Raw genomic sequence first — 26,669 nt, 5'->3', positions numbered from 1 at the left:
TTTATTACTTGCTCATCCTCATTCATTTTCTTTCTTTGAAATTTCTTATGCATGCTTGTTTTTATATGTGTGTCACTCTGTTGCCTTTGCCTCATGGCCTTGACCATCTGCCATAACCTATAATGATTTTTTTCTTCTGTTTATTTTTTCCCCCTGAATTCAGTGTAATAGTGGATATGTAAAGTAGGCTTATCTAAAGGATACATACACACACACAGATAAGAATATATATATATAATATATTCCTATGTATAATTATTATATATGTATTCTTATATATAATTAAATATTATATATTCTTATATATAATATACATTATATATATTCTTATGTGTCTATATGTTCTTATGTGTGTATGTATATATTATGACATTACTAAATATGTTATAGGTGCTTAGTGAATGATCGATTACTTATTTACCTGAATACCTGAAACATGTTGGCAATGCCAGTGTTTAAAAACTATAGGAACATTGGTAAATTTTTTTTTTTGGCTTTAAATTTTTTTTAAGGGTTGGTAGAGAAGAAGGACCATCTTCTAGATGAGCGCTTGTAGCTTACATATGATTCTGATATTGAAGTTAAAATTCCATGACTGACCAAATGAATATCTTCTAAACTCTCTCATGATTGTATGATTTTACTTTCATGTTCTTTAAATGGGTAAAAATTTATAGATTACTCTCATAAATTAACATTTATATGCTAAATATGTTTACATATTAACATGTACTTCTTGGTATTCTCATGTGTGTGAAATTATTGAAATAGGATGAGAAAGCATTTAAATTTAATTTTTAACCACAGAGGAAAAATTTTCCTTCAGGTCACACATTGTTTTGGATTATATGAACATTTGCTCATTTGAACATATGAAAGATAAACATATAGACATTGTAAAAAGACTGTTTTAAAACTTAATGATTGGAAATAAATGTAACTGATTATTTCATAGCTATATTGGTGGTTTTTTAGTGTTAGTTGTTTAACTATATAAACTTAAATTTTTAATATTTGTTTCTGGAAATTCCTAGAAATACTTTTGACTTGCCAAAATTCATTTTTGTAAATTTAAAGTTGCAGCTGCATATCACATTATCTCAGCTATCATTATCATTATTATTATCATGTCTCATAATCTCAGCTTCATGTCACATCAATGCAACATCAACTGTTATAACTCCTAATAGTATTTAGGAAAGCACTGTCTATGGTAAGGGAGTTTATAAGTGAAATGAATATTACCACTGGCATATTAATACTAAAACTTGATATATACTATATAAAAGGAATATAGTAATAATTATATTTAATAGATACCTGAATTAAAAGTAAATATTTTATTGGACCAAGGAGTCAGTTTTCCAGAAAGGAAGTTATACTGTGTTCTAATTTTTAAAAATTATTTGTTGTAGTTGCTGTAATGTTCAACTTCCCAGACCCAGCAACAGTAAAGAAAGTGGTTAACTATCTACCTCGTGTTGGCGTTGGAACAAGTTTTGGATTGCCTCAAACCAGGTACTCTTTTATATGAGAAACTTAGGGAAAGTAATGTGCCTTAATAGTTGTAATAATTAACCAGTATTAATATTCTTATTAAAGTTAATCTGTATTAACGTTCTCACTTATTTTGAAATTTATAACTTTCTGTTTTATGTTTCATAGTAAATAATGATTATTAGTATTTTCTTTTGACTAAACTGCATTATAATGTACTATTTTAAGTTATTAAGTTTTCTTTTGACTAAACTGCATTATAATATACTGTTTTCCCTAGCATAGGGTATGGTGTCTAGCAGAGTATATACTTAGCAAATAATCATTAAATAAAAGATTGCCTAACCTTACCCCAAGAAAAGTGTATATTGTAAGATTTACTTTTTATCTCTTTTATGGAAAGTTTAAATACTAACCTTTTAGGAAAGATATTTATAGTATATATATCGATATAATTGCTATTCTTTTCAAAGATACATATATATAATATATATCATAATGGTATATGTATGTATAAATATACATACACACGATATATATCATAATGGTACACACACATATAAACAGAAAATACCGCATGATCCTGCAATCCCACTACTGGGTATATATCTAACTGAAATGAAAACAGTATGTCAAAGAGATATCTGTACTCCTGTTTTCATTGCAGTATTACTCCCAATAGCCAAGATACAGAAATCAACCTAAGTGTACATCAGCTGATGAATAAAGAAATTTTGGTTATATATATATGCAATGGAATGCTACTCAGTCTTTAAAAAGAAGGAAATCTTGTTGTCTACAATAGCATGGATGAACTGGAGGACATTCTGTTAAGTGAAATAAGCAAGACACAGAAAGACAAATACTGTATGATCTAAATATGTGAAATCTAAAAAAGTTAGACTCATGGAAGTAGAGAGTAGAAACGTGGTTACCAAGGGTAGAGGTTAGGGGTGGGGTGACTGGGGAGATGTTGGTCAAAGGATACAAAATTTTAGTTAGGAGGAAGAGTTGAAGAGATCTGTCTTACAGCATAGTGACTGTAGTTAGTAACAGCATATTGTTTTCTTAAAAATTGTGGAGAGTAGATTACAAAAAATGATGAATATATGAGGTAATGGATATATTAATTTGCTCAAATTAGCTATTTTGTGATGTATACAAGACAAAAAACACCATAATTTTTATTGGTTGCTAATAGTCTGAAATATGAATATATCAAAATTGAGTAATTCCCTCATTGCTGAAGATTTGCTTTATTTCCATGTTTTCATTATTATAAAAAATGCTATGGTAAAATTATTTATGTATTTTTTATTTCAAGTTTTATGACCAATGTCTTATTTAAAAAATAATAAAAAATATTATGCTACCTTGAAGTACTATTTGCCTAAACTATATAATTTAAAGGAGGAAAAAACCAAATAGCATAAAAAAGCAATACTCATTTATGTGCTACCTAGAGGAAACCCACCCTTTTTTTTCTTTTTCAGTAGGTATTTTTTTCCAGCTTTGTTGGGTTGTAATTCACAAATATAAATTACATATATTTAAGGTCTACCTCATGATGATTTGATACATATATACATTGTTAAATGATTGCTGCATTCAAGTTAATTAACATATCCATCCCTCACAGTTACCTTTGTGTGTGTGTCTGTGGTGAGAATACTTAAGATCTACTCTCTTAGCAATTTAAATATGCAATTTAATATTATGAACTATAATCTTCATATTAAACATTAGATTCCCAGAACTTACTCATCTTACAATGAAAAGTTTATACACTTTGACCACATCTTCCCATTTCCCCCACTCCTCTGCCTCTGGCAACCAAGAAGCCCCATTTAAATATAAATACATTTATACGTTAAAGGTAAATGGACAGAAAAAGGTATACCATGCAAACACTACCTTAATAAAAACAGCCAGCTAGTCATATCATTACTATATTAGTTTTCTAGGGCTGTCATAACAAAGTACCACAAATTTGGTGGCTTAAACAACAGAAATGTGTTGTCTGACAGTTTTGGAGGCTAGAAGTTCAAAATCAAGTTTTCATCAGTGTTGGTTCCTTCTGAGAGCTATGAGGGAAGGATCTGTTCCAGGCCTCTCTCCTTGGTTTTTAGATGCCTCTCTTCTCCCTATGTCTCTTCACATTGTTTTCCCTCTATGTGTGTCTTTGTGTCCAGCTTCCCCTCTTTTACAAAGACACCAGCCATATTGGACTTGGGCCCACCCTGATGACTTCATTTTAACTTGAAAATATTCTCTCTGCAAATTGTTACATTCTGAGGTACTGGGAGTTAGCTCTTCAATATATGACTTTTAAGGAGTCATAATTCAACCCATAACAATTATCAAATTACCAGACAGAGCATTATATTATCAGAGGAAAAAGTGACATATCATAATGATAAAAGAACCAGTTCATCAAGGTGATGATCTTAAATTTACATACATCTAAAAATAGAGCTTCAAAATTCATAAGACAAAAATGGATAGAAGTGGAATGAAATATAGACAACCTCTCCCTGTTATGTCAGTAATTTAGAGAACAGGTAGACAAAAAATCAGTAAGTGTACTGAAGACTGGAACATTATTAACCACCTTGATCTGTGTCACATGTATAAAACATTTTAGTCAACTGCACAAAATACATTCATTTTAAATACACATAGACCATTTAGCACATTGACCATATTCACCCCTAAAACAAGTCTCAAAATGTTTAGAAAGATTGAGATCTTGGATCTCTGGTTAATTACAAACCAGAAATCAGTTACAGAAAGGTTTTTGGAAAATCTCTTGAAATTTGGAAATTAACACACTTCTACATAAAACATGGGCCAAAGATGAAATTATAAGGGATATTAGAAATAGTGTACTAATTGAAAATAACAGCACAACCTATAGAAATGTTTAACATGAAGATAAAGAAGTGCCTAATGTAGAATTATAGCATTAAATGATTTTATTTAAGAAGGGAGAGGGTAAGGGGGAGGGGAGGAGGAGAGGATCATTGCCTAAAATCAATGATCTTAGCTTCAATCTGAAGAATGTGGAAAAAAAGAGGAGCACATGTAGTCAAAGTAAGCTGAAGAAAGAAAAAAATAATAGAAATAAATGATAGAGAAAAAAATCAATGTAATGAAAGCTGTCTCTTGACAAGATTAATAAATGTATTAATAGTAAATAGCAAAGATGCAGAAAGAAGACACAAATTAAAAATATTAAGAATAAGGGAGGGAACGTCACTACAGATATTAAAAGAAAAATAAAGAAATATTATGAACAAATTTATGCTACTAAATTAGACAACTTAGATGAAATAGATTTCTTGAAAGGCACAAACTATCAAATATCACTAATGAAGAAATGGTTAACCTTAATAGTTCTACAAAGGAAATTGAATTGTAGTAAAAGACCTTACCTCAGAGAAAACTTGTAGTTCAGATGAATTCTATCAAATGTTTAATGAAGAAATAATACCATTTCTACACAAACTCTTGCAAAAAATAGAAAAGGAGGTTAAATTGCCAAAAACATTATATGAGACCAGCATTACCTGAACACCAAATGCATACAAAGGCCTTTCAAGAAATGGGAACTGCAGACATCCTGATTGGAAAGGAAGAAATAAAATAGTTTTTTTAGCATACCTTCTTGAATGTTTATATGGAAAGTCCCAGGGAATCTATGAGGAAAACAACAACAACAACAACTGTTAGAACTAATAAATGAATTTAGCTGTTCATAGCATACTGGGTCAGTATATAAAACTCAGTTTTATCCCTGTATGCTAGCAATGAACAATCAGAAATTAAAATTAAAACTAGTGTTTAAATACTATCAAAAAATAAATACATATAGATAAATTTGAAAATGTATTTATAAGACCTACTCACTGAAAACTATAAAACTGTTTTGGAGAACTAAAACTTAAAAATGGAGAGTTGTACTATACTACGCTCATGGATTAGAATACTCAATATTATTAAGATGTCAGTTTTCTCCAAAATTGATCTGAGGTCCAAAGCAGCTCTATCCAAAATCTGAGCAGCCTTTTTTTATCTTTCTTTCTTTCTGTTTTAAAGAAATTGGCAAGATGGCCAGGCATGGTGGCTCACACCTATAATCTCAGCACTTTGGAAAGCCCATATGGGAGAATCACTTGAGCCTAGGAGTTCAGGACCAGCCTGGGCAACATAGGGAGACCCCATCTCTATTTTTTTTTAATTTAAAAAAAGGAAAAAAAGAGAAATTGACAAGCTGATTCTAAAATTTAAGTGAAATTGTAAATATCCAGAATAGTTTAAACAATTTTGAGAAAAAAAACAAATAATATAAAATGACATTCATTAGGATAGCTTGTTATTTAAGGATAGACTCATATAAACCAATGGACTATGACAGAGTCCAGAAATAGACTCAAACATATATGATCAATTTGATTTTTGACAAAGATGTCAAGGTATGTCTGGGGGGGAAATGATCTTTTTAACAAATGATGATGAACAATTGTTTATCCATATCCAAAAAGAAAAAGAACCTCACCCCTTAACTTTACATATAAATTAACTCAAAATGTAACAGAAAAAAATGTAGTGTAGACAAACATAAGTGCTAAAAGTAGAACTTCTTGAAAGAACACATAGGAGAAAAATCTTTGTGACCTTGAATTAGGTAAATATTTCTTTAAATCTTTAATTGGTTTCATTAAAATAAAAAACATTTGCTTTGAAATGCCAACTTTTAAGAAAATGAAAATATATGCCAGACTGGATTAAAGTATTTGTTCAACTTATGTGTGATAAAGGACTTACATCCAGGATATGTAGGAAACATACTACATAGCAAGATAAGCTTGCTACAAAAAAAAAAAAAAAAGTAAGTTTTGAACAGATACTTCAACAAAGAATAGATATAGATACCAAATAAACACATGAAAAGATGCCAAACATTATTAGTCATCTGAGAAATTCCGATTAAAACCACAGTGTGATCCCATGACATACCTATTCGAATAACTTTTTAAAAATCTAACAATACCAAGAGCAGTATACAAGGCAACTGGAACCTCACATGTTGTTCATGGGAAAGTAAAGTGGTACGACTTCTTTGTAAACAATTTGGCAGTTTCATGTAGAATTAACCATACACTTTCCCATGCATCCTAGGAGTCTCACTCTAGGTCTCCTACCCTAGAGGAATGAAAATATATGTTCATGCAATGACTGCTTCATGAATATTGATAGCAGCCATATTCATCACAAAAATTGGAAATAACCAAGATGGTTATCAACTGGTAAATGGACAAACTGTGATAAATCCATACAATGGAATCTATATAGTACTTAGTAATAAAAAGGAATGAAGTACTAATACATGCAACAACACAGATGAATTTGAAAATATTATACTAGGCGTACAAAGCCAAAACAAAAGGCTGCATGTTGTATGATTCCATTTATATGACATTCTGGAAAAAGCATAACTGTTAGGGACAGAAAACAGAACAATGATTGCTAGGAGCTATGGGAAAAGAGGAGGAAGTGCATACAAGGGAGAATAAAAGGAACTTTTGGGGATCATGGAACTATTCCATGTCATAATTGTTCTTACACAACCCTGTATGTTTAGAAAACTCATTATATCGTACACCTAAAAATAATGAATTTTTCTCTATGTAAATTATTCTTCAACAAACTTGATTTTCAAAAACAACAACAAAGAATGTGTAAAGTTAATGAGGATGTATAGGTTAGGAACTTAATGTATATCATACTAATTCCACTCCTAGGCATTTATCAAGAGTAATGAAAACATACATATTCACATTTACTTTTAAGCAAATATTAATAGCAGTTTTTTTCTAGTCTCAAATTGTAAACATTTCTGATGTCCATCAACTGTGAGTGGCTAAACAGATTGCAGTACCTCTATACACTGGAATAAATGAAATACCACTCAGAAATAAAAAGGAAACGACTACTGATACATGCAACAACATGGATGAATTTCAAAAGTGTTGTGCTAAATGAAAGAAATTAAACATTACGGGCTCCATACATCATAGCCATAGGCTGTGGTTTTATTTATATGAAATTACTGAAAAAGCAAAACTACACAGTGACAGAAAGCAGATTATTGCTTACCGGGGCCAAGAGTTGGGGCAAGGGAATTAGCTGCAGAGGGTTATGAGGGACCTTTTAGAGTGTATCTTGGTTGTGGTGGTGGTTACAGAAACATATATATATATTCAAATCTCATCAAATTGTACACTTAAGTTTGACAAATATTATACATTTAATATAATGCATTAAATTATATCTCTTCCTCAAGAAACCACAAATAGTGCTCCCATGTGATCCAGAGTTCCCACTACAGGCATCTATCCACACGAAAGGATATCAGTACATTGAAGAGACATCTGCACCCCCATGTTTATTGCAGGACTGTTCACACTATCGAAGATATGGAATCAATGGTGTTCAGCAACAGATAAATGGATAAGGAAAAGGTGCCATATAAACACAATGGAATACTATTCAGCCATAAAAAAACATGGAATCTTATCATTGGTGGCAGCATGGATGGAACTGGAGGACACTATATTAAGTGAAATAAGCCAGGCACAGGAAGTTAAACACTGCATGTTCTTACTCATATGTAGAAACTACCAAAAGGTTAATCTCCATATGAGTAAAAAGTAGAACAGTGGATACTAGAGGATCAAAAGGATAGTGGGGAGGGAGATATAGGGAGAGATTTGTTAAAGGATACAAAATAAGAGCTGGACTGAGGAATAAATTCTAAAGTTCTATATAACACTGTAGGATGACTAGAGTTAGCAGTAATACATAGTTTCAAATAGCTAGGAGAAGGATTTTGACTGTTGCTAACACAAGTAAATGATAAATGTTTTAGATAATGGATGTCCTAATTACCTGATCTGATCACTATGTCTTATGTATATCACGTCACTGTGTACACCATAAATATGTACAATTATTACATCTATGTAAAACTGCTTAATTAAATATAAAAAATTAATTATATTCCAATCACAATTATTGAAAGATAAGCTTTCTAAGCATATTTAAAAATACCTAAGCCAAAAGTGCTTATTACATCTGTACATGTGATGCTTTTTTAAAAAACTGTTTATTACAATCATTTTAGTATGTACTATAGCATTATTTAATATACACGTGATAAATCTGATTGAAACTTTTAATCATTTTGATAAAAATGATTGGATTTTGCTCTATTACATCATACAATTTTTTATTTAATATAAATATTAAATCTATAGATTAAGGATTTTGTAACTATATTTAATTAAAACCTGTATGTGTAGCCTCTGGTAAATCAGAATTCACATATTAGTTTTGTATTTGAATGTGTGGACTTAATAACTAGTATTTATATAGTTGAAAGTAACCTAATAAGTCTCTGAGAGAAATGTTAAAATGGCAAAATATCTCTCATGGTATAGGGTATAGGGAGAGTGTAGGCGTATGCATCTTTCTCCTGTGTGCTGGGACTACATTGAAATAGCATAATTACTAATTATTTCCTTTCATAGTAGGTATTGATTCATCATCAATACAATTTAGTTAACTAATTTAAGAACTGGAAAGAGCGAACACTGGGATTTTTCTGTTGATTGAAACATATTAGTGGTGGAAACCTACAGTTTACTTTTAGCATACCTAATTTGGTATTGATTTGAGCTACTTTTGATCAGTGTTTATTTTTAAATTTTAAGGTAGTATCCTATTACAAATGCAATTGCGATAGAATGCACAAACATCAGCTAGGATGTTAGTAGTAGCTACAGCCAGCCTCTGGCTGGATGGCTGTCAAAGGAATCTCTCATGTGCTCCTTAGCAGTAGGCCTCAGTTCTTTACCGAGTCAGTTTTTCCATCTGCTACTGGAGTGTTTCATGACATGGGAGCTGGCTTCCTGCAGAGCGAGTGATCCAAGAGAGAATGAAGCAGAAGCCCCAATTTTTTAAAATTACTTACTCTTGATAGTTATACACCATCATTTCTGCTGCATTGTATTCGTTTACAAATGGGTCACTAAATACAGCCCAAACTCCAGGGGAGGGGAATTAAGCTCTACCTCTTGAGGATGTATTTCAAAACCACCACAGGTCACAACTTTTATGTAAATGGGGCAAATAAAATGGTCCTTCTGGATTATAAGCCATGTTGCCTTACAATACCGGTAATGCTTTTGATTAGATAATTTTTATAATTTAATGAGGATTTCAGAGTTCAGGAAGAAGCAGTCCAGAGGAGCATAGTAGATTTCCTTATATTAGTTAAAAAGTCTTTTTCTACAAATTATCTCTTTATTTTAGAAAAGTTTTGTTTATCACACCTAGTATATGTTTTCATACCTGGGAATGTTTTGTAATGTTCTCCCACAGTTAAAGCTAGATGTCCTTTTTTTTTTTTTTTTTTTTGAGAGATGCCGTCTTGCTCCATTGTCCAGGCTGATCTCAAAGTCCTGGGCTAAAGTGATCCTGCCACCTCAACCTCCTAAAGTGCTGGGATTATAGGCATGAGCCACCGTGCCCAGCCTATAAGTCTTAATTTATTAATCAGTTTCTTAAATAGATTTTCACTTACAATGTGTCAAGCACTCAGCCGTGTACAAGATAGAAACCATTTTACTCATACATTTTTAAAACAAATATGTAAACTAAATAGCTGTGATAAGTGACAGGAAGGATATAATTAGAGTGTTGTAGTAGTGATTAGTAGAGTAGAGATGGGTTGCTTTGGATAAGATAACCAGGAATATCTTCCTATGTGACTTTTAAGTTTTGATTTGAAGAAATATAACCAGCTATTCTTTGAATGAAGGCACAGTATATGCAAAGGCCCTGAGGCAAGGCAGGGGGCTTCTAGTGTTCTAAGAAATGTTGGAAAGCAAGTATCACTGGAACTTAGTGATATTAGGAAGAGGGTGTTATTTATATAAGACCGGAGCCTATTGAAGACATTTGGATGATATGTGATGTTGATAATGTAGCTGAAGAGAGACATTCTTGTTTAGAGATTTTTAAGAGATATAATTTATAAAACTCAGAGATTTGGGGGGTGATGACAAAGGGAGATATTCAATATGTTTAGTCAATACTCAAGTCTCAGCTTGAGCTGCTCAGTGGTATTTACTGGGATTAGGAATAATGGACAAACAGTATTTATATAAACATCCTTCCATCCCCATGGCTGGGGTTGTGGGGAGGAGGTGGATGGACAGAAAAGAAGTTTAATTTTAGGTCCTTGAAATTAGAACCCCTGAGAGACATCCAGATTGAAATGTTGAATAGGAAGCTAGATATAAGGTGGTATGTTGAGAGCTCAAAAGAAAGGCCTAGTAATTGAGAATCACTACCATATAGATGAAATTTGAAGCCAAGAGAGGGAATGAGTTCATCGGGGGAGAGATTGTAGAATGCCAAGAGGAACTAGGGCTACATCCGGAAAACCTCAACATGTAAAGGTTAGGTAAGGGAAACAGGACATCCCTGCCCTCCCAAAAACAACAACACTAAGAGCAAAAACAGGAGTGGCTCAAAAGACAGGAAATCCAGGAAAATATGATGCCAACTGTATTAGTCTGTTCTGGTACCTCTATAAAGAAATACCTGAAACGGGGTAATTTATAAAGAAAGGGGGTTTAATTGGCTCATGTTTCCTCAGGCTATAAGGAAGCATGGCTGGAGAGGCCTCAGGAAACTTACAATCATGGTAGAAGGTGAAGGGGAAGCAGACATATCTTATATGGCAGGAGCATGAGGAAGAAGCAGGGAGAGGGGGGTGTCACACCTCTTCAACAACCAGATCTTGTGAAAACTCACTCACTGTCATGAGAACAGCAAGGGGGAAATTTACCCCATGATATAATCACCTCCCACCAGGCCCCACCTCCAACACTGGGGGTTACAATTTGATATGGTTTTTCTCTGTGTCCCCACCCAAATCTCATCTCAAATTATAATCCCCACATGTCAACAGAGGACCTGATTGGATCATGGAGGCGGTTTCCCCCATGCTGTTCTCATGATAGTGAGTGAGTTCTCACGAGATCTGATGGTTTAATTTTTTCTTGGTTCTCCCACCCCGACTGCTGCCTTGTGAAGAAGGTGCTTCCTTCTTTGCCTTCCACCATGATTGTAGTTTCCTGAGGCCTCTCCAGCCATGTGGAACTATAAGTCAATTAAACTTCTTTTCTTAGTAAATTACCCAGTCTTAGGCAGTTCTTTATAGCAGTGGGAGAGTGGACTGATACACAATTTGACATGATATTTGGGTGGGGACACAAATCCAAACCATATCACCAAGGGATGGTAGTTTTTAAACATGAAAATATCTGATGAGAAATCAGTAAGACATAGACTGAAAACTGTCCATCACATTTAGCAACAGCAGCTTTTGACCTCCAGAGGATTGAATGTTGTGAATTTGCCCACACAATATCAAGAAGCTTTACTTGGCAAGCAGGACCCTGAATTTTGTTGGCGTTTATGAGCTACTCCTTTTGGTTTAGTTGTGATAACACTACAAGTCAGGGCCATTAAGACTAAATGTTCTGACTTGTCAGCCAGTAGGATGTGAGAGGATAGAGACTATTGTGCTAAATCCTGACTCACCACTGATGGCAATCAGCAAGAGAATTAGTCCTGTTATCAGTTTTCAGCCTGTGGTGGTTCTTGATCTGGAATATTCTTTCTGACACCCAGGAGCACTTACGGTACAAGCATATACACACAGATACCAGTTTTAAGCCGTAACAAAAATATATTGAGTCAGCCCAAAGGTGCCACCAACAATAGTTTTCATTTTAGTTTTTCTGTTTCACTGCAAGTTTTGCCCAACCCTATCACTTGTTTTCAGGCATTTCCTTTTTTCTATAGGAGCACTAACCAAGGAGTTTAATACATGCATATCAGGGGTTATAACAGCTACCAGGAGATATGTTATTTTGCAGTTAGAAGCTTAGAGAAGTACAGAGAAGGGAGTGAGCTTAGGCCGTGTGGCTAGAGTGGTGGTGGTGGAGGGGGCTTCATTTTTTTTGATTCCGTGCTCCTTGGTCTGCACCACTTCCTCCTCTATATACCTCCCAGAACCTAGAGAGTGCCTGGGTTTGGGGGCATCTTTCTTTTTGTCCTCACACATTCTGCCATGTCTCTGCCATGTAGCTATTAGTGCTTTTGGTTACTTCTGTGGCCAGCAACTCTTCCTCCCATGGGACTGAGAAGCATACTAATTTGGATGCTTATATCCAACACAGGTATAACATATCAAAATTTATGAGATGCAGCTAAAGTAGTATTAAGTGAAAATTTACAGCTTTAAACACCCATATCTGAAATAAATTCCTCAAATCAATAACCTATGCTTCTACTGTTAGACAGTAGAGGAGAGCAAACTAAATGTAAAGCAAGTCGAAAAAAATGAGTAATGAAGATTATAACAAAAATCAATGAAACATAAAGCAAAAACACTGAAGAAGATCAATGAAATGAAAGTTGATTCTTTGCAAAGATCAGTAAAATTGACAGACTTTAACCTAACCATGAAAGATGACACAAATTACTTAAATTAGAAGTGAAAGTAGAGACATGACTATTGAGCATTCTTTTTTCCTGTTTGTTTTATTTTGTAGAGACAGGATCTTGCTCTGCTGCCCTGGCTAGAGTGCACTTGGCACAGTTATAGCTCACTGCAGCCTCAAACTCCTGGGCTCAAGCCACCCTGCCATCTCAGCCTCCTGAGTAGCTGAGACTACAGGCACATGCCACCATGTCTGACTAATATTTTGATTTTTTTTTTTTTTTTTTTTTTGTAGAGATAGGGTCTTCCTATGTTGCCCAGGCTGGCCTCGAACTCGAGCTCAAGTGATCCTCCCACCTCAACCTTCTAAAGTGCTGGGATTACAGGTGTGAACCACCAAGCCCAGCCTGAGCCTACAGAAATTAAAAGGGGTAGAAAGGAATATCATGAACAACTTCACACCAACAAATTAGATACTTAAATGATACGGACAAATTCTTAGAAAAACAGAATTGCCAAAACTGGCTCAAAAAGAAATTGGAAATCTGAATAGACCTATAACACATAAATAAAATGAATTATTAATTTAAAAATCTTTCCATAAAGAAAAGCCCAGACCCAGTTGTCTTTACTGGCTAATGCAATAAAATATTTAAACTAGAAATGATATAAATCTTTCACATACTCATCCAGAAGATAGGAGGGAGGAAACACTTGCAACTCATTCTATAAGGTCAGTCACCCCAATACCACTGCCAGACAAAGACATTACAGGAAAACTAACAAGAAAAATGCTATAGGCCAATTTCCCTCCTGAACACAAACACAATTTTTTAAAACAAAATTTAGGAAACCAAATTCAGCAGTATATAAAAAGGATTTATAAAATGTTCATGTGGGTTTTATCACTGGAATGCCAGTTAATTTAAATCTGAAAATCAGTTTATGTTGTGCACCAATATTTATAAAGCAGAAAAAGCTTACTATCATTTCAGAAAAAAGCATTTGACAAAATTCAACACATTCATGATTAAAAACTCTCAACTAACTTTCAATTAAAGAACTTTCCACAAACTGACAAAAATCATCTACCAAAAAGCTCCCAATACATACATCATACTTAATGTTGAAAGACTGAATACTTTCCCCCTAAGTTTAGGAGGGTAAAAATGTCCTCCCATTTTTACCACGTCTATTCAGCGTTACACTGGAGATGTTAGCTTGTGCAACAATGAAGAAAGAGAGGAAGGAAGGGAGAAATTAAAGATATCTGCACTGGGAATGAAGAAAGAAAGTAGCCCAGAAAGTAGCCCTCTTTACAGGTCGTAAGATTTGTACAATGAAAAGTATAAAACATTTTTAAGAGAAATTAAAAATAGACCTTAATAAATGGAGACATTCCATGTTCATGGATCAGAAGATTCAATATAATTAATAGGGTAGTTTTCCCTAGATCTGTAAATTCAGTATAATCCCTATCAAATTCCTGATAGACTTTTTTGGAGAAATTGGGAAGTTGAAATGCAATGGACCTAGAATAGCTGAAACAATTTTGAAATATAAGAACAAAATTGGAAGACGTACCTTGATTTCAAAAATTATTGTAGAGCCACAGTTATCAAGATACTGAGGGAATTCACCCTTCCTCATTTTCATTGTACTCAGTCCTCAATTGTGGTAATTGTACAAAGATAGGCATATAAATTAAAGGAAGAGAATTGACAATACAGAAATTAATCCTTGCGTTTGTGGTCAGTTGTTTTGCAGTAAAGGTGCCAACACAATTCAGTGAGGAAAAGATAGGCTTTAAACAATTGGTGGACAAAATTGGATGTTTACATACAAGAAAATTTTGATGCTTACCACATACCAGTCAAAAAAATTAACTCAAAATATATTATAGGCCTATATGTGAGAAGTAAAACTATAAAATGTCGGAAAGAAAACATAGGAGAAAAACTTTCTGATGTTGGGAAAGGCAAATAGTTCTCAGATGTGACACTAAAAGCATAATCCACAAAAGAAAAAATTGAGAAATTGGGCTCAACCAAAATGTAAAACTTTTGTGTTTCAAAATTGACCACTAAGTAAATGAAGAGATAAGCCACAGACTGATAAAACATTTGTATATCATGTGTCTGTTAAAGCACTTTTTATTAGTCTGCATTCTCCAGAGAAACAAAACCAATAGGTTATGTATGGATATGTAAGAGGAGATTTATTATAGGAATTGGCTTATATGACCATGGAGGCTGAGAAATCCCACGATACACCATCTACAGCTGGAGACCCAGGAAAGCCAGTGGTGTAATTCAATCCTAATTTGAAGGCCAGGGGAGCCCATGACTGAGCCCAAGGCTCGAAGGCCTAAGGAGAGAGGGATGGGGTAAGAAGTGAAGGACAGAGAACCAAGAGCTCCTGCTATCCAAGAGGAGGAGAATATAGATTCCCAGCTTGAGCAGGAGAGGGAATTCACCCTTTCTCCTTCTCGTTGTATTCAGTCCTCAATCGACTGGATGATGCTCACCACACTGGAGAGAGCAGTCTGCATTACTAAGCCCACTGGTTCAAGTACTGATCTCTCTGGAAATGCCGTCACAGATATACCCAGAAATCATGTTTTACCAGCTCTCTAAGGTCACTTAATCCAGTCAATCTGACACATAAAATTAACTATCACAGACTTGTATTTAGAATGTATATAGAATTCTAACAACTCAGTGATAAAATGCAAACAGCTCAATAAATGAGTAAAAGATTTGATTAGTCATTTCACCGAAGATATACAAATGACCAATCAGCACATGAAAAGATGCTCAACAACATACATTAAAACTACTATTTTACACCAACTAGAATGGTCATAATCAAAATACACACAAGAGCAAGTATTGGCAAGGATGTGGAGATGAATGTATACATTATTGATTGGGACATATAGTGGTATAGCCACCTTGGAAAACAATTTGGTGGTTTCTCAAAAAATTAAAGATAAACTCAACATACAACCTAGCAAGTCCACTCTTAGGAATCTACCCAAAAGAAATCAAAACATATTTTCATATAAAGATATATACATCAATGTTTATGGTAGCATTATTTATAATAGCAAAAACTGTTAAATGTCCATCAACTAGATAAACAAAATGTGCTGTATTCTATATACAGTGGGATACTAGTCAGCAATAAAAAGGAATGAACTGTGGATACATGCTGCCATATTGATAAACCTCAAAGACATTATGTTTAGTGAAAGAAACCTGATACAAAAGACTGCATACTAATGTTTGATTCCATTGATCTGAAATGTCTAGAAAAGGTGAGTTTACTAGAGACACAGAGTAGATTCCTAGTTGCCTGTAGGTGGGGATAGGAATGAAGATTATCTGTAAATAGGTAACAAGGCAAATTTTTGTGGTGATGCAAATGTTCTACACTTGATTTTAGCCAAAAGGCCGAGAAGAGATGAAGAAAATTTTCTAAAGTGAATTGTGATAATTTCACAACTTTCAAAATATTTTTTAAAAATTACTGAATTGTACAAATTGAATAAATTTTATGGCATGAAAATCATACTTCAGTGAACCTTTTATAAAATAATTACCTTGTTTTTTATGGTAGAAAGAACTGTGACGGCACATTTCTCTGAGATTCTAGGCTTTGAATGTAATAACTAATTCTGCCATCTGTTTCTCACTGTTTGTATTGATCAGTTCTATTCACTGATGTTTACATTTCATTAGGAGGCCACAGGAAAATTTGTCTTCTATTAAGCTATATTAAAAAAATTTCTCTTTACCCCATGAACAGACACCTAAATAGTTTAGAATCTCCCTTCTCTTTGATACAAAGTGTATGCAAATATATTTAAATTTATAATGTAAAAATGTGTTCATTTAAGATAACTATTACAATTAATAAAGACGTGAATAGAATTTTATATGCACTTCCCAGCTACTATAATTTCTTCTTTTTATATCAGTAAAGCAGTGAATTATTAATTATACTGTTATTAATCAACTTTTATTGAACCTGTACATTATAATGGCACTGTAATGACAGCTTACCTGAATGAATAGAATATGTATAATAGGTCTGTGGCTAGTCTAAATCATTTGTTTAACCATGAATTGTAGATTGAAACCTCTCTAGTATTCATTAGTCTGACATGAATAGAACTTTTCAGAATTATAGATATTATTATGAATGAATAAGCACAGATAATTCATGATTTATTATTGTGATATAATTAATCATATCACATTGAATTCTTTTTCTTGCAGGCGTATTTCATTAGCTAGTCCACGTCAGCTTTTTAAGGCTTCTAATATGACCCAGCGATGGCAACACAGAGAGATTTCTAATTTTGAGTACTTGATGTTTCTCAACACGATAGCAGGTAACCTAATTCCATGTACTGATTTATTTTAGACAATACATTATTAATTTGAATTGTTAGATTATTTTAAGTAGTGGTATAACTAGCTTGTTTTATTGCCATTATTGCTACTAGAATACTACAAAGGATATACAAAGAGAATAAGGTATGTTGCTTACTCTCATAGAAGTCATTTTAAGTACAAATGTGAATGTTTACATGATTCTAGAATAAGGGGATATAGATTCAGTAAAAAATTCAAAGTACCGTGGTGATTAAAAGGACAGGGAGAGAGGGAAATTATATTCACCCAGTTGGTGGGAGTAAGGGGAAAATAAGATTTCAATGGTTGTATAAGGATGGATACTATTTGACTAGCAGAGGAGGTGGTTGGAATGTTAGATGTCATTCCATGTAAGACTGAAAGCGTAAGCAAACATACAAAGATGGGAAAATGTAAAGTATACCTAGAGAGCAATGAATGGTATAGTTTGTATATCTATGTATATACTGTATATTTTTGTGTGCATGAAGTACATATTCATAAAGATATAATGAAAAAATAAGATCTTCTTTGTATCTTATATATATATATCTTTATATCTTATATATATAAGATATCTTTATATCATAAAGATATAAGAAAAAAATAAGAATGTTAGTGTGAAGAACGATTTTCTTGTCAGTTTGAAGAGTTAGCAGTCAGTTCATTGGGAAACTTTTAGAAGTTTTTGAGCACCTAAGTGATATTAGAGCTGCATCAAAAATTAACTTGGAGGCTGTGTATGTAAGATAAATTTGGGTGGATAGAGACTAGGCAGAAAGTAAAGTTAGGAAGTAATTTTGTGTGTGTGTGTGTGTGTGTGTGTGTGTGTGTGTGTGTGTGTGTAGTAATGAGGGCTTCCATTAGGTATCAGTGGGAATTAAAAAAGAAGGAACAAATTCTATAAGAATTCAGAAGGCACCAACCATTTGATATGCAGCTGACTGAATGTAAGTGGTAAATGAGAAGAAAGTATCTGAAAAGACTTCCAGGCTTCTGGCCTGCGTTAGTGGGAAAATGATGGTACAATTAATGGAAAAAGAAGTCAGAAAATTTGATCTAGGGAAAGATGATGATTTTACTGTGCCAGCAGACTTTCAAGTTAAGGTATCAGAAAGAGTTTTTGGAAGTATAGGGCAAGGAGGATATTCAGAACTTAGAACTAGGACATTGGATTTCATCTGCATAGAGAGGAAATCACCGAGAGATGTGAGATCAGCAAGGAAGATAATACAGAAAGCAGTGAGATAAGACAGGGAAATTCTCTTGCATATGAGAAGAAAGAAGGAAAGTTAGTAAAGGACAAAAAGGAATGAGTGATCCTAGAATGTGCAGATATAGTAGGAGAACTGAGGTAAGTCAGATGTCTTGAGAGGCAAGGTGAAAGAGGGAGGAAGGCATTTTCACCTGTGTCAAATGTTACAGAGTGGAGAGGGAGACTTCAGAATGAATGGTTTGAAATGAAATAGTAACTGTAGATGTAATTACAGGTCTTTTTTATTTTTTTGAGACGGAGTTGCTCTCCTCTTCCCCAGGCTGGAGTGCAATGGCACGATCTTGGCTCACTGCAACCTCTGCCTCCCAGGTTCAAGCGATTCTTCTGCCTCAGCCTCCCAAGTAGCTGGGATTTTAGGCTCCTGCCACCACACCCGGCTAATTTTTGTATTTTTAGTAGAGATGGGGTTTCACCATGTTGGCCAGGCTGGTCTTTAACTCCTGACCTCAGGTTATCTGCCCGCCTCCACCTCGCAAAGTGCTGGGATTACAGGCGTGAGCCACCATGCCCGGCCAATTATGGTTATTTTAAATGTGTTATTAAAGAGAGGATGGGTTGGGGCCGAGAGGAGAAATGATGAAAGAGGAGGAGAGAAGAAAAGTAACAATTCAAGTTATGAGGGAGACAGGTTTGAGAGCTCAGGTGAAGCAATTACTCTTAGCAAAGAAAAGACCCTGTTAGAGTAATGGGAAAGAGTGAGGGGATGTTGCAAAGAATTGGAAGTTGAGGGGCTCACATTGAAAGTTCTAAATTTTGTTAGAAATTTATCTCAGTCAGCTGAGCAAAAGGGATAAAGAAAATGTCAATGGTTATGTTGAATTTAGTAGAAACTATAGAATTAGTGACTAAAAGAATGTTTAATTAGTGAGAGGAAACTTATATAACAAGTTTAATGGACATATTTTGCATGTAGTCCATCAATTAACCCATGTTGAATGCACAGTTATGATTATGGAACAACATTTATGAAATGATGTGTTCTCAAATAGCTTTTATTGTGCCTGCAGTGTCTTTTAAGTATATTCCCTGTATATGTTTCATAAATACAGAATTGATCATTTGCTTTAGATTTTTAAAATGTGCATTAGAGGGTGGAGTTAAGTCTCATTTAAGATTTCTTTTACATTATTATTTGTGCCGCATATAGATTCTCATGATATCATGACGCATTTCCCAAATGGCCATCAGTTGATATTTAATAACTGTGTATTGAGTTTAACTTAATTAAGTCTAATCACTGAGCAGGTACATACTCTTCATTTTTTAGGTACAATAAAAAATTATTTCTTATTATTTAAGTAGATGGGACAAGATGATTTTACTGTTTACCAACATTTAAATCAGAAGGAGAAGGAAGTGGGGGAGCATAAAATTTTTTTTTCTGCTGCTATGTTTGGTTATTTTTTTATGGAGAAATTAAAATTATTGATAGAAATATGTAGTGACATTAATGACCTATGAATTAAAAATGTCATTGTTATAATGTTTTATAAGACTGTTCCAGGTCAGCCAAAAATGAACTTTGTTAATCCTAATAGACCTCAAGCCTAAGATGAATAGAGTAAAATAAAAAGTTAAAAACATCAGACCTTAAAAAAGGCTTAGATACCAAGAGTGTGTGCAGAGAACTACTTTAATATTCAGCTACATATTGATATGACATCAGTATATATTTGAGAAAGAAAAAGTAATGGAAATGATAGAATATATAATAAAGGAATTCAAACAATATTAATATATTTGTCTCTCTTATATGTTCACCATAAAAGTCTGTTCATGTTAAATCTAACTAAAAATATGTATAGACTAGTAAATAGGAACTGGGATTCAAACACCAGCATTTTGATTCCAGAAACAATGATCTCACCCACTATGCTACCTCCCTACAAAGGTAATATCCAAAAAACTGCTGTACATATGTAGAAGGACTACCTCCTCTTTTGCTGTAATTTGTATTTTTAATAAAGCTAAATATGTCATTGAAAATGTCATTAGAAAGAGGTATAGAAGAGCATGTGGCCACATTTGGGCATGTAAGGAAGCAACATTGATAATACTGCTCATTATTTTCAGAGGATTATAGGATTTGAAAACTACCACAGAAATTTCAGAATTATTTAGTGCAATGCCCTCATTTTATAGATGACCGGTGAATGTCCACCAGGGTTACGTCATTTAAACTTGATTGCTTAGTTGGTTGATTATTAATGGTAGAGAAAGGATTCTTGTTTTGAAAAACTGTGAGAATTACAAATAGCTTTTTAAAGTCTTTAAAAAAGAGTATTTTATTTGGGGCAGGCTTTCAAGTGATAAAAAAAATTGTCGAATGTAGTTTAAAAGAACACAAACTTAGGACCAGAAAATCTGGATTTGAATATGGTTTGACCATTACTGGTTGCGTGATGTGGGGCAAGTTACCTAACCTTTTGTGACTCAATTTTTTCATCTGTGAAATGGAAATGATACAATTTCATAGGATTGTTGTGAGGATTAAATGAGATAAAGTATGGATACTGAGAACTATGTCTGGCAATAAAAAATTGTTAATCTTATTTTTAGTAAATTATTTTACTGAATCTGTTTATTTCATTTTTAAAATTATAAATTACAAGTAACTTTTTTCCCTATCAGGACGGAGTTATAATGACTTAAATCAGTATCCAGTGTTTCCTTGGGTCATCACTAATTATGAATCAGAAGAACTGGATCTTACCTTGCCCACCAACTTCAGAGATTTGTCCAAGGTAATTTCTCAGTAATCATCTGAAATATAATTGTCTTGCATATAAAAATAAATTGGATTGTCTTTAGTTATTTTACTTAAAAAATTTTTTCAAATATAGTCGTACCTTTAATATAATTCTCTTAAACATATTTTCAAATGGAAAAATTTAATGTGCATGATAAACACTACTTCTCTTTTGTGATGTTAGCACTGATATTCAGTGCATGGATTCATTAATTTAGTAAGCATTGCCAAATTGTGGTATTTAGAATATCACTTTTATTTATGGGACTCATTCTATAAAGAGACACTTCCCCTCTTCTACTACTGGGGTATCAAGTGGTACACTGGAGAGAAAAGACAGGATAGAAATTTAATTCTTTCTCTTTTCTGTTAATTTACATAACAGTTTTCAAACTATTGAGTTGATTCCTAGCATTCTCCAATGGTATCCAACTGACTATTAAAAAAGTATCTTTATGAACTCATAGATTTCAATGTATTTGATGTTTCAATCCATTGCAGTTATTTCCTGATGTTCAGTTGTTCTTTCTTTGACCAGGGGGAGCTTCTTGAAGTTATTTCTGGGACATTTTGACACTGTTTGTAGTCTTTGATAACTTTCATGCTCTCTGGTATGACAAGGCACTCTAGTCTTAACCCTTATATTTTCTGGCCCAGATACAGAATCATCTATTTCTTTGAGGAGCCCGAGTGGGACCTCTTCTAGTGGGAATTAATATCTGGAGATCACAGTTTTGTCTATTCTGCTTATTGTTGCTGAATTTGTCATTATTTCTATCCCTTTTTTAGAGGGTGCTAGGAAAAAATTTAGGATGAAATACATTATGAGTTCAAACTGATTCCTCCAATTTATATTCAGAATTCTATTTCCTTTAATGTCTGAGTACAAAGTCTCTACCCTCATTTTTTAGGTGAGTACGATATCCAGTCTTTTTCCTAAAGCGTCTTTCCTTAGTAATTTCTAGGAACAGCTAACAAATGTTTATGTCTTCTACATCTTTGACCTGGAGACTCTTTGTTGCTTCTTCCCTGTCTGTACCCTGATCCAGTGTTGGTCCTTTATTCCTGTACGTCACTCTTACATTCTCAAAACACCAGATTTCTTGCTGTTAGTACTAACTTTTTTCAAGGGTATACATAGTCCTTTCCCTTAACTCTTCTAAATCCATCTTAGGCCACAGGTAAGTGTTTATGTAAAGCTCCACTGAACACCCAATCGTAGCAGAAATGCAAGGCTCTCAGTGATTCACAGTCTCAGTCAGAGGATCATTGCCCAGTGTCTGCAGATCCCAGCATGAGAAGTACAAGTTCACTCAACATATCCAGTGTCCTTTACTTAGAGCTCAGGGACTCTAAGAGTGTGTTCTCTTATTTACTCATTCCAGGAAGATGTTCAGGAGTAATTCCTACTCTCTATCCACAGGATAGGATCTTCACACAGTTCAGACAATCACAATAGTTACCGGGGATGTCAAAACGAAGGTTAACATTTTCCTCATGACAAACAATAGTGTTTAGGATCTAGCCATTGTCTGTTTTATTACCACGTCTTCTGTCTCTGTCCCCATCTTTGCTGTATCATCTGATCCTGTAATGCCTCATGTTCACCTCTTGTGCTTTGGCTGTTGGCTCTTCTCTTTATCTAGAAATTTGAACTCCCAGGGTACTTTCCATATACTTGTTATCATACATTTAATAATTTATTATAATTTTAACATTTTCTTCTCTGTGTTCCCTATTAAGCAAAATCATTGAATACAAAGATTTTGTTTTGTTAATTTCTGTATCTCTTGTGCCTAGTATAGTGCTTAGAGCTAAGAAATTGTACCAGTTTCTATATCTACTTACTGAACTCTAAAAGGGAGTTTTAATTTTCAGAGGAAAGCCTTATTCATGGATCACATGTCTAATAAGGGATTAATGTCAAGAATATGTAGAGACTCCTAAAACTCAACAACATTCAAAAATGGGTAAAGAACCTGATAGACATTTCTCCAAAGAGGATATACAAGTGGCCAATGAGATGAAAATGAACATCACTAATTATTAGGGAAATGTAAATCAAAATCACAATAAGATGCCACTTCACAACCATTAGGAAGATTGTTAATGAAAACAAACCCAGAAAATCACAAGTGTTGGCACGGATGTGGAAAATTGGAACCCTTGTGCATGCTGGTGCGAATGTATGATAGTGCAACTTATATGTCAAACAGTATGGTAGTTTCTCAAAAAATTAAAAAGAATTGAAAGTAGGGATAAGAACAGATAATTTTACACCCATCTTCATATTTGTAGCAACGTGACACACAACAGCTAAGAGATAGAAACAACCCAAATGTCCATCAACAGATAAATGGGTAAACAAAATATGGTATATACATACAATGTAATATTATTCAGCCTTAAAAAGGAAGGAAGTTCTGACATGTGCTACAACATGAATAACCCTTGCGGATGTTATGCTAGGTGAAATAAGCCAGTCCCAAAAGGGCAAATACTGTATGATTCCATTCATATGAGGTACTTAGAATTGTGAAATTTATAGAGACAAGAAGTAGAATACTGGTTGCCAGGGCCTGGGGTGAGGGAGAGAATGAGGAGTTAGTGTTTAATATAATAGGTATAGAGTTTCAGCATTGCAAGTTGAAAAAAGTTCTCAAGATGGATAGTGGTAATGATTGGTCAACAATGTGAATTTATTTAATACTACTGAACTGTACATTTATGTTATATATATTTTGCCACCATTAATAAAAGAGAAACCAGCAAGAAAAAAAAAGTTAGCAAACTAGAAACAATTTGAAAAAGTGCCTGTGTGTTTCTGTTCTTGCTTCTCTGTGATCACTTTGAGAATATGCCCTAAACATTTCCAAGTTAACCTGCTGGTGGGATGTGACTGACACATGGAGGACACTTGAGCTGTGACAGCTTAGGCCATCCTTAACAAGCTAGTCCTCAGCTGACCTGCCAGCTGACCACAAACATATGAAGGAGTCCAACTAAGAGCAACAAAGCCTGGCCCAGGTCAGCAGAATTTCCCAATTGACCCATTGACCATGAGGAATGATAAATGGTTGGTTTAAAAAAAATTGAAAAGAAAAGGAAGGCCTTACACATCGGTATCATATTTGTTCTAAGACCCCATAGTATTATGAAATCTGTAGAGCTCTGTAGTCTAATAAATGAGGACTGTATTAGTTTGACTTGTGTAATGAGCCATGCAGTAGGTCAATAATGAAAACTGGGCAGCTCTTTAATCCTCAGGCTATTATACCCTACTCTCTCTCCATGGTTTGAATTTTGTGTTTGCAAAAGTAAACATATCATTTTTGTGGGTTGATTCTGTTAGAATATAAAATTTACTTCACAAAATGAATGACATATATATGAATACATATTCTAGAGTCCTAGACGTTTTGCCTTGCCTTCTGTTTCAGGGCTGAATCCATCAGTTTGGACTTCTATTTCAGCACATAGCTTATTCAGATTTTTTTTGTGCTTTAGATGAGTTTTTAGAAATCTCTTTAAGATGTGATGAGTACTAAGATGGATTGTGGGCTGGACTCATGATTCAGTCTTGATGAAACAGCACCTAATGGTGACAAGTGGGAGGTTATTTGTGGTTTTTTTTTTTTTTTGAGGATATGTTTTTCTCTTCCTCCATCTTTGTACCTGAACAAAAGTTCTCATAACCCTTTTACCTCATCCTAATACCACCCTTTTTTACCAACTGCCTCCATTTACTGCCCCTCATCTTTGTTATCTATTCTACTAAAAACGTTAAATGACCAGAAGGAGGCCTCCAGAACATTTTTATTATGTAGGCTGTATGATTTTTATTATGAATATTCATTGAAATTATATCAGAAAAATACTATTGTAGATTAGTGGCCAGCTAAACAGAATCCTTTATTAAAATCAAATTTTATTTGTATATTACAGCTGTACCTAAGGAACTTGTGAAATACTTTTGTTGGGTGGGTAAAATATTATTTTAACTAATGCCTTTTCTTCAAGATATGAGAAATAAGGTTACCTTATGCCCCACTAGATGATCAATAGTAATTTTGCTTTTTTATTTTGCTACATTAAAAGTAAAAAAGGGGGGGCTGCAAAACAAAACAAAACTGTTGCTTTCATTAACCTCTATCCAAATATGTCCACATCCACTAAACAAAGACATAAGAAATGTCATTTGTGTAATTTTGTGACTTCAATTGTAATGGCATTCATTTTTGTATTTTTAGAAATTTTGTGAAATATTTGCCCTTTTGGCTGAGGAAGAAATCGTTATAAAAAGTGCTTTCAACAAGAACTGAAGGGCACACAGTTGAATAGTGAACAGTAGCGTAATTAGTAGGTCTGGGGAGAAGTGAGGAGCTCTAACATTCTACCGCCTTACAACTAATATTTCCTTTCCTATAAACCAATGGTAGTGTGAATGCTACAAAAGTCATTCAGGTTCATGAGAATGGAATTCTACTAGTACTAATTGCTTTCATTAAATATTGATGAAATAAGTGAGTTTGGAATCAACTGCATTTAGTGAAATAATCAAGCACATCAGATATTTGAAAATTCTGCTTTGCACATATAAAATAGTGGTGATTGTTTACTTAGTAAAAGTATCTCATTCCTTTTAGTATTAAGGCTTGCCAAAATGTTTACAGTGTGATTCAGTTTTCAAATATTTGTTTATACACACATTTTCAAGAATACATCTCATATATAAATGAGCTCTATCTGTACAAATAATGATTATAATAGAATTGTATTAAAATTTGTCCCATAGTATACATTTTGTAAACATTACTGTTTGTTTAAATAAACTTGTGAAATCTTAGAAAACATTGTATGCATAGCTTAATGTAGAATACAAACAGATCTTATCTCCGTTCTTAAGTGGATAATATAGCCTGACTGGCTTTAAAATGTATTGAATTATTTATGCGTATTTGTATCTATTTAATTTCCCCAAAGCTGTTTTTCAGAGGACTTTTAGTACCTTTGATACAAAGCTACAATTTTATTTGGTAATCTCTTCCATGTTGCACTGGGAATTTTCTTTCTGAAGCTGAATTAATGTAATCAGCATCCTTTCTTCTGTATTATTTTTCTGATCTTCTTTTAAGAAAAAAAAAG

General features: G+C 33.7%; 1 protein-coding gene across 3 annotated transcripts in view; it reads left to right on the top strand.

Moving 5' to 3' along the window:
* LRBA (LPS responsive beige-like anchor protein) overlaps positions 1 to 26,669 on the top strand; it is a 763,816-nt gene that overhangs the window by 541,483 nt on the left and 195,664 nt on the right. For all 3 annotated transcript variants that reach the window (XM_024245927.3, XM_054553557.2, XM_054553558.2), the window contains 3 exons: positions 1,416 to 1,518; positions 17,362 to 17,477; positions 21,407 to 21,519. In XM_024245927.3, the coding sequence (XP_024101695.2) occupies positions 1,416 to 1,518; positions 17,362 to 17,477; positions 21,407 to 21,519 (332 nt within the window). The remainder of the gene's footprint in view (positions 1 to 1,415; positions 1,519 to 17,361; positions 17,478 to 21,406; positions 21,520 to 26,669) is intronic.

Source organism: Pongo abelii, chromosome 3 (assembly GCF_028885655.2).
Source record: "Pongo abelii isolate AG06213 chromosome 3, NHGRI_mPonAbe1-v2.0_pri, whole genome shotgun sequence".
In the NCBI taxonomy this organism is placed as follows: Eukaryota; Metazoa; Chordata; class Mammalia; order Primates; family Hominidae; genus Pongo; species Pongo abelii.
The sequence above is the reverse complement of the archived record's forward strand: the minus strand, read 5'-3'. Positions and strand labels throughout refer to the sequence as shown.